The following is a 15623-nucleotide window of genomic DNA, read 5'->3' on the forward strand; positions in this document are numbered from 1 at the left end:
ATACCCCGATCCAAGAGGGCCGCCCGCGGGATCCAAGAACGCTCCTCCATCCCGTAGCCCTCCCAATCCACGAGATACTGCAGACCGCGCCCCCGGCGCCGGACATCCATGATCCGCGAAACGGTGAAAGCCGGGTGGCCATCAATGACCCGGGCGGGTGGAGGGGGTCCGGAAGGAGGGCACAGAGGACTAGAGAGACATGGCTTCACTTGCGACACGTGGAAGGAGTTATGGATCCTCATATTCCGGGGCAGGCGAAGGCGGACAGAGACAGGGTTAATCACAGAGTCGACCTCAAAGGGACCGATGAAAGTGGGAGACAGTTTCTTGGACTCAGACCTGAGGGGGATGAATCTGGTAGACAGCCAAACCTTTTGTCCAGGTGTGTAGGTGGGAGCAGGGGTCCGGTGGCGATCCGCCAGGCGCTTATTGCGTTCCACCGTGCGGAGAAGGGAGGCCCGAGTCGCTCTCCAGGCGCGCCGACACCTCCGAAGATGCTGTCGGACAGAGGGAACAAAGTGCTCACCCTCGACGGCTGGGAAGAGTGGCGGTTGATAGCACAAGGACGCCTCGAAAGGGGACACACCGGTGGCAGAGGAGGTAAGGCTGTTATGAGCATACTCAATCCATGACAGTTGCTCGCTCCAAGTTGACTGGTTAGTGGAGACCAGGCACCGGAGAGCTGCTTCGAGCTCCTGGTTGGCACGCTCCGTTTGGCCATTCGTCTGCGGGTGGAAACCAGAGGAGAGACTGACCTGAGCTCCGAGGGCACTGCAGAACTCCTTCCATACACGCGACGTGAACTGCGGTCCTCTGTCTGACACAATGTCCGTGGGGATGCCATGGAGGCGAAACACGTGGTCAGCTAGCAGCCGGGCGGTCTCTAGAGCAGTGGGGAGCTTAGGGAGGGCGACAAAATGAGCAGCTTTGGAGAAGCGGTCCACAATGGTGAGAATCACAGAGTTACCTGACGAGACGGGCAGACCAGTGATGAAGTCAACAGCGATGTGCGACCAAGGGCGGCTCGGAGTCGGCAGAGGGTAAAGGAGGCCAGAGGGTGGTTGATGGACACTCTTGTTTTGAGCGCAGGTCGAGCATGCGGAAATATACTCGCGGACGTCTTTGGCAAGGGAAGGCCACCAGGCGAAACGTTGGAGGAAGGTAATAGTGCGGTGGACCCCCGGGTGGCAGGTGAATCTGGCAGTATGAGCCCAATGTAACACTCGTGACCTTACTGAGGGGGGGACGAAGAGCAACCCTGGAGGGCCCGTTCCGGGGTCCGGTTCTGTCCGCTGAGCCTCTCGAATAGCCGACTCGATCTCCCAGGTCAGGGCCCCGACTACACAGGTGGGCGGTAGAATGGGAGAGTCCCGAGTTGCGTCTTCGGAGGCGGCGAATTGGCGTGAGAGGGCGTCTGGCTTGACATTACGGGAACCGGGTCTGTAAGTGATCGTAAACTGGAATCTAGTGAAAAACAGGGCCCACCTGGCTTGCCTGGCGTTGAGGCGTTTTGCCGATCGAATGTACTCCAAGTTCTTGTGATCGGTCCAGACCACAAACGGCTGGGCAGCACCCTCTAACCAATGGCGCCACTCCTCCAGGGCTAGCTTGATGGCTAGTAGCTCTCGATCTCCCACATCATAGTTGCTCTCTGCAGAGGTGAGACGGCGTGAAAAGTAGGCACAGGGATGCAGCTTACCTCCTTGCTGCTGGGAAAGCACCGCCCCCACTCCAGCGTCCGAGGCATCCACCTCCACAACGAACTGCCGGTCGAGATCGGGTTGGATGAGAATGGGCGCCGAGGCAAAGCGGTCCTTCAGATGGGCAAACGCACGTTGAGCCAGCCCATCCCAGCAGAAGGGAACCTTGGGAGAAGTAAGACGGGTCAGAGGCAGGACCAGTTTACTATAGTTGCGAACAAAGCGCCGATAAAAGTTCGCAAACCCCAGAAAGCTTTGAAGCTGTTTACGGTTAGAGGGGGTCGGCCAGTCAACAACGGCTTGAACCTTTGCGGGATCAGTCTTGAGGTTACCCCGATCGATGACGTGGCCCAGGAAGGAAACAGTTGAGACATGAAACTCACACTTCTCCCCTTTAACAAAGAGACGATTTTCGAGGAGACGCTGAAGCACTTGCCTGACATGGCGTCGGTGGTCGGCGACAGACTGGGAGAAGATGAGGATGTCATCCAAGTAAATGAAAACGAAATGGTCGATGAAATCTCGGAGCACGTCATTCACGAGAGCCTGAAACACAGCTGGAGCATTGGTGAGACCAAAAGGCATCACAAGATATTCGAAATGGCCCAGGTGAGTATTGAAAGCCGTCTTCCACTCGTCTCCCTCCCTAATCCTCACCAGATGGTAGGCGTTGCGCAGGCCCAACTTTGTGAAGATGGTGGCACCCTGAAGCAGCTCGAACGCGGAACTCAGCAGAGGGAGGGGATACTTGTTTTTAACTGTGATGGCGTTGAGGCCGCGATAGTCAATACAGGGCCGTAAACTTTTATCTTTTTTGGTGACAAAAAAGAAACCAGCAGCAACAGGTGAGGACGAGGGGCGAATGAGACCAGCGGCAAGTGACTCATTGATGTAATTTTCCATGCTTTCCCGCTCCGGTCGAGACAGGCTATACAACCTACTGGTCGGAAGCGGCGCGCCTGGGAGGAGGTCAATCCCACAATCGTACGGCCGGTGAGGGGGAAGAGAGCGTGCCTTATCTTTACAAAACACTTGCGCCAGGTCGTGATAGTCAGACGGTATGGAGGACAGATCAGGCGGTTCTGAAATAGTTTTATTGGGTGGTAGGTTCATGGCGGGGGTGGCGGCTTTTAAACAGGACATGTGACACTCCTCCCCCCACCCCGAAATACTCTTTTTCCTCCAATCAATCACAGGGTTATGTTGACACAGCCAGGGATAGCCCAAGACTAGTGGAGTGAGTGGGGCCTTAAAGACGTACAACTGTATGGTTTCAACATGATTGCCGGAAAGAGACAGGGAAATCGGTTCTGTGACATGAGTAATGTCTGGAAGACGCTGGCCACTAAGGGCTGTGACTTGGAGTGAATGAGACAGAGGCTCCGTGCTAAAACCTAACTTCAGTGCCAGCGAGGCATCAATAAAATTCTGTTCTGCCCCGGAATCAATCAGAGCGTCGAGAGAATGAGTCCTGAGACGAACCGTTAGCTTAGCCGCAATCATGAGACCAGGAGGAGACTGAGAACATGAGACCTCGCCCACCCGTACACTCCTCACTACCGGCGGGCGCTGTCTTTTAGCCGCGCCTGGCAATCCATGGCAATATGGCCCTTGCGGCCACAATAATAGCACTCACCGGCCCTCCAGCGACGATACCGCTCCTCGGGCGACAGACTGGAGCGGCCCAGTTGCATGGGCTGTTCACTTTCTTCCGTGCTGTCCAACGAGTGACTGCCGCTAGGCGCGCCCCCACCTGACGTCTCCATGCGCCCCGGGGGCCTCTGGGAAATGTAGTTTCCGATTCCCCGACGCGCCCGTAGGTGCTCATCCAACTTCACACACAGCGTAATCACATCAGACAAGGTCTTAGGAACATCTCTCATCATCAGTTCTCTCTTTAACTCATCACAAACATTATTCAGGAGAGTACTTATCAATGCCGACTGCCCCCAGCCAATCTCTTCGGCCAAGGTCCAGAATTCGACCGAAAAATCCGCCATACTCCGCCTCCCCTGCTTCAAATTTAGCAGTCTGTGGGCAGCCGCCTCCGCTCCGGTGCCTCTTTCAAAAACACTCTTAAATTTGGTGAGGAAGTCCTCATAAGAAATGTCCGGGGCTGTTCTCAAAACAGCTTGCGCCCAGTTTAATGCGTGCCCGCGTAATAGTTGAACCATAAAGGCGATTTTGGCCCCATCTGTCTCATATGTTCTTCGTAACTGACGGAATTGTAGTGTGATCTGAGTCAAAAATCCACCACATTTATCGAACTCACCCGGAAAGGTGAGTTCGAAAGGCTCCGGCGCTGGTAACGATCGCTCCGGTGGTTCTGTGGGGGCTGGCGTGGGGGAAACAGGCGGAGCGGCTGCAGAGGGACTGGGAGCCGATAGCTGAGGAGAAACAGACGGAGGGGGTGAGGGTGGGCTTACCGACGGTAGACGTTGAGCGAGGGCTTGAGTGAGTGCGGCCAGTTGTTGATTTATGTGCCGAAGCATGTGTTCGTGGCGTTCCAGAATTGCCTCCGGGGTGAGGACGGGTTGCTGGGTGGGGTTTGAGTCCGCTGAGTCCATGATGGCTGGATCGTTATTGTTACGGTTGGAAGGAGGACTCAAGCGCAGGACTCCGGTACTGATGCTTACAAGAAGAGTTTATTTACAAGTCACCAGGTGTATATACAAGAATGTGCAGGGGGGTGTTATATACAGCTGAGTGGGGGAAGAAGGGGTCTCCAGGGAAGTCCAAGGGAAAGCATACGTTCTTCAGAATATCCACTCACACGATCACAGGTTCACACTCCAACACTGCCACACGGGAAACACACGGGGAAAAATCCAAGAGGTTCTGTAGACAGGGAGACAGGGTTAAGGACGATGCACAGAGGAAAACACTCTTCAATAAACTTGCTGTAGCTTTGACTTTACTAACGCGTGGTAGACAACGATCCAGCGACGAACAGCAGTCACCTCCTGGCTTAAATGCTGCTCCCCTTAATGAGACACCTGGGTCTCATCTCCCGAGGGCGTGGACCAAGGGCATGAACCCACAGTGAGTTCCGCCCCGGCGAGAGAGAAGAGGAAGAGAAACAGAGAGGGCTGATCAGCGTGCAGCTGATCCGCCTGGCCGTGACATTCTGCATGAGTTTTTAAGTACTGTTGTAAAATTCATCTATATACCATTCAGAAATCATCACAAATTGACTTTTCATTTCTTTGCCTTGCTGTGTCTTGATGTTCAAGGTATATTAGCTGATATATGTGCAAGTTGATTAAACAGGTTTATTTCAAAGTGTTTTAGGTTTAAAGTAAACAAAATATTGTATGAAATATTCTGTTGTAAAGGGCTGGTTAGTGCAGGCATCCCTGTGTGTTACATCTCAGTTTATCACAAAGGTCAGTTAACAATGCTTAATCTTTCTTTTTTTCAATAAACACGTTACATGTATAAATATAAGGATCAGTGTTATTAGGTTGTATTTTTTCAGTAGTATTTATGTATTTATATAGGGTTTTTTATTATTATTATTTTGGAAAAATAGTAATAGTAATTGAACTGTTACCTACTTTTATTTGGCTTTTTTTTTTGTTTTTAAATTTATATGTAAATTTCTCTCTGTACATTAATGACACCATAATTCTGAATTTTTAAAATCTGATCAAATATCCCCATTGCTTGACATACTGTAGTATTTACTACTTTAAAAATTAAAGTTTTGTTTAGCATATCAAGCATAAAATTGTGCTGTTGTTTTTTGAAGTTTTTCAATCCCATAGCATAAAAAAAACCCAACAAAAACCAATGCAATAATAGTATTTCAACAGTAACTCCCTTCTCTTCTACTCCTTCCTCGCCTTAACTAGGAAGGAGGCTCTCTCAGCTGGTGTGTTTCTCCTGGCTAACACCTTTCTGCCTTTTCTCCATCAATGTCCTGCTGACATCAAGACTCAAGTTGTGTGATATAAACATTCAGAGAGTCTTGTATCTAAACTGGTTAATAATTAAACTTGCTCGTCCTGATGTTGACACCTTTAGAAAAAACATCAGTGCAAATGTAACACTTATTGTTTATCTGTGTCATTGGCTTTTTAGAATTTGGATTTGGATAAAAGAACTTCAAAATTAAGAGTTTCTTGTTCACCAAATAAAAATAGAGCAAAATAAAATTTCAAAAATGTACATTATTCTCTTGTACATGACAGCAAATGAAGGCCTCATAACATTAACTATAAATGCACTAAGGCAACCAAGTCTCAGTAAAAACATTATTGTTTACTTAAATTTGACCTTTAGACTATCAAAGATCTAAAGACAACTAACACATATTTTACCTTTTAAAAATTTATTATTATTGTTTCTTGTTTTTTACATTTTTTCAGATGTAAACTAAAATGCATTTCCACTTCTGGTTTTAGGTTTAATCCAGGTCATGTTATCGTGTGAACTTAAGGTGTCATAATGCCATATCTCTAACACGTTCCATTGAGATGTAAATTGTTCAATTTATTGTCATTTACAGTAAATAGGTTTATGTTTCTCAAGTAACAGACTCATATTTATATCCTTTTTTCAAGCATAAAATGTTTGAGTCTCAAGAGTGACGTGTTTACTGTGGCTCAAAGTTTAGCCAGTTTTTCGGGTGCCTCTGTAGTCTCGCTCATTGTACACTTATATCACAAGGCTAATTCAGAAAATATAACTGACATGATGATGTCTATATTTAAGAGAATATCAGTTTCACAGTTTGCAAATTAATTCAAAGACAGGGGAAGAAAGAAGTGATTGCTTAGTAGGTTATAGATTCATGCTGCTTTAAAACTACCTTCTTTCCACAGAGCTGCTGTTAAAAAATAAAGGCCTGACAGTACTATATACACAGCAAGTGTGTTTTTGTTTATGAGTTGGCACCACACATTGTACAAGGTTCATGTTAGCACAGAATTCTGGGCCCTATGTATAAACAGTCTCTATATATGTGACACAATGTGATGTGTGGAAGGAAGAGAGGACTCAAACTCAGGACTCGCAGGCTGGTGAAGGATGTGGATGATGTTTGTTGTGAAGCCAGGATGAACAGAACATGAGAAGACGGACTGACTATACCAATTGAATAAATGAATGAATGAGTGAGGGAGTGAGTGAGTGAATTAATAAATTAATGGTTGGCTGGCTGACTGGATGGACTGAACTGAAAACACACATGAGGAATGGACGGAATGACAAGACTGGGAACTGAGGGCTTCGATACACAGTGTGGAGTTCAAGGTTCAAGGTTCAAGGTTCTTTATTTGTCACATGCATAGTTATACAAGTATAACACACAGTGAAATGTAGCCTGACACGCTCCTCGACATGTGCAAAAATTGGGGGGGGTGTAGAGGAAGAACATTATATATATATATATATATATATATATATATATATATATATATATATATATATATATAGTATATACACTGGGTGAATGTGCAGTAGTAGCAGCAAGCAGGTGAATTCTGTACATTAATATGAATAGACATCTGACTATTTTACAGGAGACAATATAAACTAGAGATGGACCGATCCGATATTACGTATCGGTATCGGTCCGATACTGACCTAAATTACTGGATCGGATATCGGAGAAAAATAAAAAATGTAATCCGATCCATTAAATATCACGAAAGCACCTCACAAAACTTGCAACACGCCGTAACTCACCTCAGAACGTTAGCACGTCGGAGCAGTATGCATCACGTGATAGAGCGGCTGTGGCATGTGGGACCTGTCGGTGGTCTGGATAGCATGTGGAGCTTCGCTAGCAACCCGGCATTTCATCTCCGACAAAGTTATCCCCGAGAGAAGTAAAGCAAGTGTGTAAGTCCATCTCTGAATGTTTGTAAAGCATTCCTGCGTTAAGCTTACCAAACGATATATGGAGCGACTGCCTCTTCTGGCTGCTACTTCAATCATGAAACTGCTTAATGATCAGCTGATCGGCTTTTCTGTCGCGAGTCCGTCTCTCTGGTTTGTTTTTGGCCCACTTTGCACCAGAAAGAGGAAACCAGCGGCTGAACAACAGCAGCACGTTTAAGCTTGATCAGCTGTTGTTAGAATTTATTTATTATTACTTTCTACTTGAGGATCTTTTTCTACGTAGCTGACGGCTGGTAACTGTGCAGGGGTGGATCTAGCAAAGTTTAGCCAGGGGGGCCGATAGGTCATGAACAGGGAAAAGGGGGCACAAAGACATACTTTTCTTTCTTATTCTCATTTAAAATGTCTAGCTTTTAATAAATAATTATCTGAATCTTACACCCAAAGTTTTAATTTGGCTGTAGCTCAGGTGGCAGAGCAGGTCAGCCACTAATCAGAAGGTCGGTGGTTCGATCCCAGGCTGCCTCCTGGCTGCATGCCAAATATCCTTGGGCAAGATACTAACCCCGTGTTTGCCTACTGGTGGTGGTCAGAGGGCCCGGTGGCGCCTGTGTCCGGCAGCCTTGCCTCTGTCAGTGCGCCCCAGGGCAGCTGTGGCTACAATGTAGCTTGCCATCGCCAGTGTGTGAATGTGTGCGTGAATGGGTGAATGACTGAATGTAGTGTAAAGCGCTTTGGGGTCCTATGGACTAGAAAAGCGCTATACAAATGCAGGCCATTTACCATTTAATTTGATGTAAAATGAATAGAAGTCAATTACTGTATATACAATTACTGCTGCACCTCCACCCACCAGTCTGTCAAGCTAATCAAGTTCGCAGATGACACCACCGTCATTGGGCTCATCTCGGACGGGGACGAGTCTGCCTACAGGAGGGAGGTTGAACGTCTGGTGTCTTGGTGCAGCCACAACAACCTGGTGCTGAATGCCCAGAAGACAGTGGAGATTATTGTGGACTTCAGGAAGCACACAGCCCCACTCCCCCCCATCATCCTGACTGACACCCCCATCACCTCTGTGGACTCATTCCGCTTCCTGGGTACCACCATCACCCAGGACCTGAAGTGGGAGCCCACCATCACCTCCGTCATCAAGAAAGCCCAGCAGAGGATGTACTTCCTGAGGCAGCTGAAGAAATTCAACCTGCCAACACGGACGATGATGCAATTCTACACTGCAATCATCGAGTCCATCCTCACCTCCTCCATCACCGTGTGGTACGCTGGAGCCACTATCAGGGACAAACAGAGACTGCAGCGTGTTGTGCGCTCTGCTGAGAAGGTGATTGGCTGCAGACTCCCATCTCTGCAGGACCTGTACACCTCCAGGACACTGCGGCGTGCAGCTCGGATCTCAGCTGACCCTTCTCACCCTGGACACAGTCTGTTTGACCTGCTCCCCTCAGGCAGGAGGCTCCGGTCCATTCGCACCAGAACCTTTCGCCACAAGAACAGTTTCTTCCCCTCTGCTGTTGGACACATGAACAATAACCACATGATTGTCCCCGCCACTAACACATGACCCTACGCTGTGTCACTGCATCATTTCATGTTTGGCACTGATCACCACCTGCACTCATGTATATATCTTTCTACGTAGCACTCATAATTCTTATTCTCATGTATATATCTCATGTATATCTCATGCACATATCTTTCTTTCTACATAGCACTTTAATTCTTATTGTCTGCACTGAAGCACCGCAGCAATTTCCTAATGTTGTAAACCTCAACATCTGGCAATAAACCCATTCTGATTCTGATTCTGATTCTAGTGACTATTAAGTCTAATATATATACCCTAGTAAGCTATAGTACTTTTTCCTTTGGGAAGGTACCATCTGTGCAGTCTGCAATTTTGTTGAAGAAAGATGTTGAATCTATTTAATATTTCTTGAAAAATAATTGATTTCTGTGCTTTTTTTTTTCACACTGCATCAAATTAAGGTTGATTACGTTGATTAAGCATCATGAGGTGGAGCGTGAGGGGTGGTTCCCTATTTTTTATTTATTTATTTTTGTTGTTGCTGGGAGTTGGAACCCTATTAGTTAGGTTGCTTAATATTTACGCTAAGTACTCTTTAAAATACCAGAATAGGGAGGATGGTGTAGGTTTAAGTTTATTAGATTGATCAGTATTGCTGAACTATGAAATTTTTTTTTTTTGCATACAGGTATAACAGAATAGCTTTAGTGTAGTTGTTGTTTTAAACTTGAGTATGAACTTATACAAAATGCAGCAAGATATTTAAAAAAAAACAGTTTTGTTGATTAAAAAACACTATATCGGATTCATATCGGTATCGGCAGATATCCAAATTCATGATATCGGTATCGGTATCGGACATAAAAAAGTGGTATCGTGCCATCTCTAATATAAACATATTTAAATTTAAAGGAATTTGAAATGTGCATTGTGCCTTGGTTTAGAGTGTCTGGAAGTTGTGATATGATGTGATAACATTAGGTGGCTGCATTATAATGTGAATGTATAATATTGTTGTCAGGCCTCTGTGTAACTGTAGGAGAAAAATAGTTTGATAGAAACAGCATTAGAATAGAATTGTCACGGTTTGCCGGGGCAAGCCGTGTGAATAATAATGGATCCAAACTGCAGGCTGCTGAAGTGGAGGGTGAGTTTATTTGCAACTAAAAGGTACAACAGACAGGGTGGCGAGGAACAGAACGGTGAAAACTCTAAACTGGGAAAACTAAATAAAACACTAACCGGAATACGAACGTGACATGCAGGGAGAATGACCAGAGAATCAACACAGAAGGGTGGAAGGGAAATAACACAGACGAACCAGCAACTACCATGACAGAAGACACAACTTAAATACACCCAGAGAACACAGGGAGATTACACGCAGGTGGGGAACACAGCTGGGAGTGATTATCGTGACGAGACTAGGGAGGCAAACTGAAAACACTCACATAAGACGCAGACCTTCACAATAAAACAGGAAACACATACACGCAATGACATAACACACCAACTAAACACAGACTGGGGGACACAGAACATAGGAACATGAACAGAAGAATACAAACACCCAAGGTAACCAAAACCACAGAATACTAATAGACTAAACATAAACACGGAGTCGCAGACTCCGGACCATGACAGGACCCCCCCCTCAAAGGCTGGCTCCAGACAGCCCAACAAAAATCAGCCAGAAAAAACAGAAAACAACCCGACCAGGGCGGGCGGCGGGGGTCCAGGACGGAGGGCTCGGGGCAAAACAAAACAGGAGCACCAGAAGGTCAAAAGACAAAAAGAAAAACAAAAACACGAGTCCAAAACCAAAAGAAAAGCACACCAGAGCACAGGAAAACAGAGTCCAAGACAAAAAGAGTTCAGGGGGCAGACCGTGCGGACGGCAACGGCGGCGACGTGGATACAGTTCGGGAGGCGGGCCGTGCGGACGGCAACGGCGGCGACGACAGCGCTGGTCCGGGGGCCGGCCGTGCGGAAGGCAACGGCGGCCACTCAGGCGATGACGGTCCGGGGGCCGGCCGTGCGGAAGGCAACGGCGGCCACTCAGGCGATGGCGGTCTGTGGGCCGGCCGTGCGGAAGGCAACGGCGGCCACTCAGGCGATGGCGGTCCGGGGGCCGGCCGTGCGGAAGGCAACGGCGGCCACTCAGGCGATGGTGATCCGGACCAGGCGAGGCTGCAGAGGCTGGACCAGGCGAGGATGAAGACTCGGATGAAGCTGGACCAGGCGAGGATGAAGACTCGGATGAAGCTGGACCAGGCGAGGATGAAGACTCGGATGAAGCTGGACCAGGCGAGGATGAAGGCTCTGAGGCTGGACCAGACGAGGCTGAAGGCTCCGAGGCTGGACCAGATGAGGCTGAAGGCTCCGAGGCTGGACCAGACGAGGCTGATGATGATACTGCAGCCGGTGAGGATGATGATGATGCTGCAGCAGGCGAGGATGATGATGAAGCTGCAGCAGGCGAGGATGATGATGAAGCTGCAGCAGGCGAGGATGATGATGAAGCTGCAGCAGGTGGCTGAACAGGCCCTCCAGCCGACGAGGAAGGCTGCTGGACGGGCTCCTCGGGCCCTCCAGCGGACGAGGCATGAGGCTGGACGGGCTCCTCGGGCCCTCCAGCTGACGTGGCATGAGGCTGGACGGGCTTCTCGGGCCCTCCAGCTGAGACAGGTGGCTGAACGGGCTCCTCGGGCCCCCCAGCGGAGACTGGAGACAAAGGCCGGAGCGGTCCCTTGGACCCTCCAGCGGAAACAGGAAACAAAGGCCGGAGCGGTCCCTCGGACCCTCCAGCGGAGACACGAGACGAAGGCCGGAGCGGTCCCTCGGACCCTCCAGCGGAGACACGAGACGAAGGCCGGAGCGGTCCCTCGGACCCTCCAGCGGAGACACGAGACGAAGGCTGGACGGGCCCCTTGGACCCTCCAGCAGAAGCCATCACAAAGCCAGCAGGCATGGAGTCCTCTGGCAGACACGAAGGCAATGGGTGCTGTGCTGAGCACTGGCCCTGCTCAGACAGCACTGATACGGAATTGTTCTCTGAGGGCTGCTTAATCTTCAGGGGTCCAGAATCAGCTGGGGACTGAGACCTAGCCTCTGGGGAAGCCCTGGAGTGCAGAACGGTGCCTGAAGCAGCTAAAACGCGAGAAACTCCCTGACTGGACCTTAAATTTTCTCCCTGCATGGAGTGAATGAGTGGAACCGGTAATGCTGGAGCCAGAGCTACGGGTAGCGGCGGCACTGGAGCTACTGGGGCCTGCGCTACAGGCGGCACTGGAGCTACTGGGGCCTGCGCTACAGGCGGCACTGGAGCTACTGGGGCCTGCGCTACAGGCGGCACTGGAGCCTGAACTGAAGGTGGCACCGGAGACTGAACTGAAGGTGGCACCGGAGGCTGAACTGAAGGAGGCACCGGAGACTGAACTGAAGGAGGCACCGGAGACTGAACTGAAGGAGGCACCGGAGACTGAGCTGAAAGTGACACTGGAGACTGAGCTGAAAGTGACACTGGAGACTGAGCTGAAAGTGACACTGGAGACTGAGCTGAAAGTGGCTGTGGGGGAGCTAACTGAGCTGAGAATGGCTGCGGGGGAGCTAACTGAGCTGAGAGAGGCTGGACAGGCGATAAGCAGCTCATGTTGACATCCGCCACACAAGACACAGCCCCTGAATGAACAGTCACAAAGTCTGGAACAGACAGAGTCCTCACTCACCACAGCCGGCGAATTAGAAGTCCGAACGTCCGGCTGTGGGGTGGCGCGCCCGCGGCGCGATCGGCGTTTCCTCCCCGCAGAGGGCTCCGACGGGCCTGGAAAAACCGCATCCGATAGGTGAGGCAGACGCGGCTGCTCCGGGGTGGCTGTAGTTTGTTGCTGCAGGACCCAGTCCGACAGTTCCCGAGCTTGCGCCGCCTCCCGGGCTTCATACAAGTTGGCCAATAAGTCCAAACATTCTCTGACCTGGCGGAGATAGGGATTTCTGTTGAGGATCGCCTCGATACCATTTATCCCAACGATCCTTGCTCTCGTATTCGAGGTGTGGGTTATCCAGTCGACCAGGCGTTGGACTTGCATCAGATCCCTCTCCCCGGGCAAGTCTGCTGGATCCATGTTGTGGCTGGTTCGTACTGTCACGGTTTGCCGGGGCAAGCCGTGTGAATAATAATGGATCCAAACTGCAGGCTGCTGAAGTGGAGGGTGAGTTTATTTGCAACTAAAAGGTACAACAGACAGGGTGGCGAGGAACAGAACGGTGAAAACTCTAAACTGGGAAAACTAAATAAAACACTAACCGGAATACGAACGTGACATGCAGGGAGAATGACCAGAGAATCAACACAGAAGGGTGGAAGGGAAATAACACAGACGAACCAGCAACTACCATGACAGAAGACACAACTTAAATACACCCAGAGAACACAGGGAGATTACACGCAGGTGGGGAACACAGCTGGGAGTGATTATCGTGACGAGACTAGGGAGGCAAACTGAAAACACTCACATAAGACGCAGACCTTCACAATAAAACAGGAAACACATACACGCAATGACATAACACACCAACTAAACACAGACTGGGGGACACAGAACATAGGAACATGAACAGAAGAATACAAACACCCAAGGTAACCAAAACCACAGAATACTAATAGACTAAACATAAACACGGAGTCGCAGACTCCAGACCATGACAAGAATAGAATAGAATAATCCTTTAATTGTCCCACAAGGGGAAATTTGCTTGTAACAGCAGCCAGAAAGACACATATAGAAACAAACAGGACACAGAACAGAAACATACACTCATCCCTGCTGGACAACATCTCCCACCCCATGCAGGAGACTGTGACAGCACTGAGCAGCTCCTTCAGTGGCAGGCTGCGGCACACACGGTGTGGGACGGAGAGATTTCGCAGGTCTTTCCTCCTCACTGCTGTCAGACTCCACAACAAAGACTTTAACTGATCAAACACACACATCCACACACACTGAGTGCAATACTCTTTTTCTGACAAAGTTGTATTTTTACTCAGTTGTATAAAGCATTTGCATTCTATTTCTATCCTATTGTATATTTTATTCTATTTATTGTACTGTATATAGTATTTTATTTTATTCTATAATTAATGGGAGGTGAAGAGGGACAGCAGACATTAGTCAGGTACAGACGCAGCAGCTCAGTGCTCTGTTATGTTGTTATTTTAAAAAGGTAGATGTGCCCTCTGATCATGGTTAATCAGTCTAATGAAAGAAGTTTCATTCTGTCAGGATTTAATGAGATAATGAATTTCACAGTACCCCTCTTCTCAGTTACTTTACTGTATTACTGTGTGATTTTGTTCTTCAATATTTCTCTTGTGCTGCTCATTGTCTTGGATGAAAGCCTCCATGAACCTATGTACATTTTACTGAGCAGCTTCTGCATTAATGCACTTTATGGAACCACAGGTTTCTACCCAAAATTCCTTTCAGATTTACTGTCATCTTCTCACAGAATCTCCTATGAAGGGTGCCTTTTACAAGGTTTTGTCATGTATTCATTTGCTTGCTGTGATTTGTCTATTTTAACTGTCATGGCCTTTGACAGGTATATGGCTATATGTCGACCTCTGCACTACCACTCTTTCATGACTAAGAGGAGGCTTTCACAGCTGGTGTGTTTCTCCTGGCTGACACCTTTCTGTGTTTTTGCCATTAATGTCCTGCTTACAGCAAGACTCAAGTTATGTGGTATAAAGATTCAGAGAGCCTTGTGTCTAAACTGGTTAATTGTTCAACTTGCTTGTCCTGAAGCTGACACTTTTTCAAATAACATCAGTGCATATGTGATGATTGTCATTTATCATTTTCATTATGTTTTCATAATTTGGACTTACATATATATTATTAAAACATGTGTGAGGTCCAGAGAGGACAGAGTAATGTTTATGCAGACCTGTGTGGCCCATCTGACTTCTGTGATCATAAATGCCATTGTAATGGCTTTTGATGCGATGTACTTGCGCTTTGGCTCCAGAGATTTACCCCAAAGCCTCCAAAACTTCATCGCTCTTGAATTTCTCATCATCCCTCCAGTTATGAATCCTCTCATGTATGGATTTAAACTCACCAAAATACGAAACAGAATCTTGAGTTTAATTTATTTGAAAGGGAAATGATTTCCATTAAGGTTAGATTTCCTTTTTTAAAATAATTCAAAAATATTCAAAACAGATGCAGAAATATAAATACAAGTCTTTCTGAAGGCACTTGATTCAGAAACATTTAGTCATGTTTGCCTTGTCTAAGGCAAACATATATTTGGACTAGACTAATTTTACTAATATTCTTTGTTATATTTGTCATAATATGACACATATTTGTCACATATGACATATTTGCTCAATCCAGCACGAATGTTAAATGAAAACAACATTTTTTTCATGTTTTTGACTAAGAATTTCATTTTAAAAAGGATTCTGCATGAGTTTTTAAGTACTGTTGTAAAATTCATCTATATACCATTCAGAAATCATC

General features: G+C 47.7%; 2 protein-coding genes across 2 annotated transcripts in view; both read left to right on the forward strand.

Annotated features, from left to right (window-relative positions):
- LOC146651371 (olfactory receptor 6F1-like) overlaps window positions 1-15623 on the forward strand; it is a 64291-nt gene that overhangs the window by 32024 nt on the left and 16644 nt on the right. The window lies entirely within an intron of this gene.
- Window positions 13859-15265, forward strand: LOC146651377 (olfactory receptor 10Z1-like). Its single transcript, XM_085384611.1, has one exon. It carries the CDS (start codon window positions 14321-14323, stop codon window positions 15263-15265), a length of 945 nt encoding a protein of 314 aa, XP_085240737.1. The 5' UTR covers window positions 13859-14320.

The sequence above is a fragment of the Rhamphochromis longiceps genome, linkage group LG16 (assembly GCF_057381845.1).
Source record: "Rhamphochromis longiceps isolate RC_006_pf linkage group LG16, R_longiceps_female_GT1.1, whole genome shotgun sequence".
Lineage (NCBI taxonomy): Eukaryota > Metazoa > Chordata > Actinopteri > Cichliformes > Cichlidae > Rhamphochromis > Rhamphochromis longiceps.

What these genes read in the sequence shown, in the direction of transcription:
- LOC146651377 (XM_085384611.1), top strand. Translation starts at nt 14,321, where the DNA reads ATGTGCCCTCTGATCATGGTTAATCAGTCTAATGAAAGAAGTTTCATT.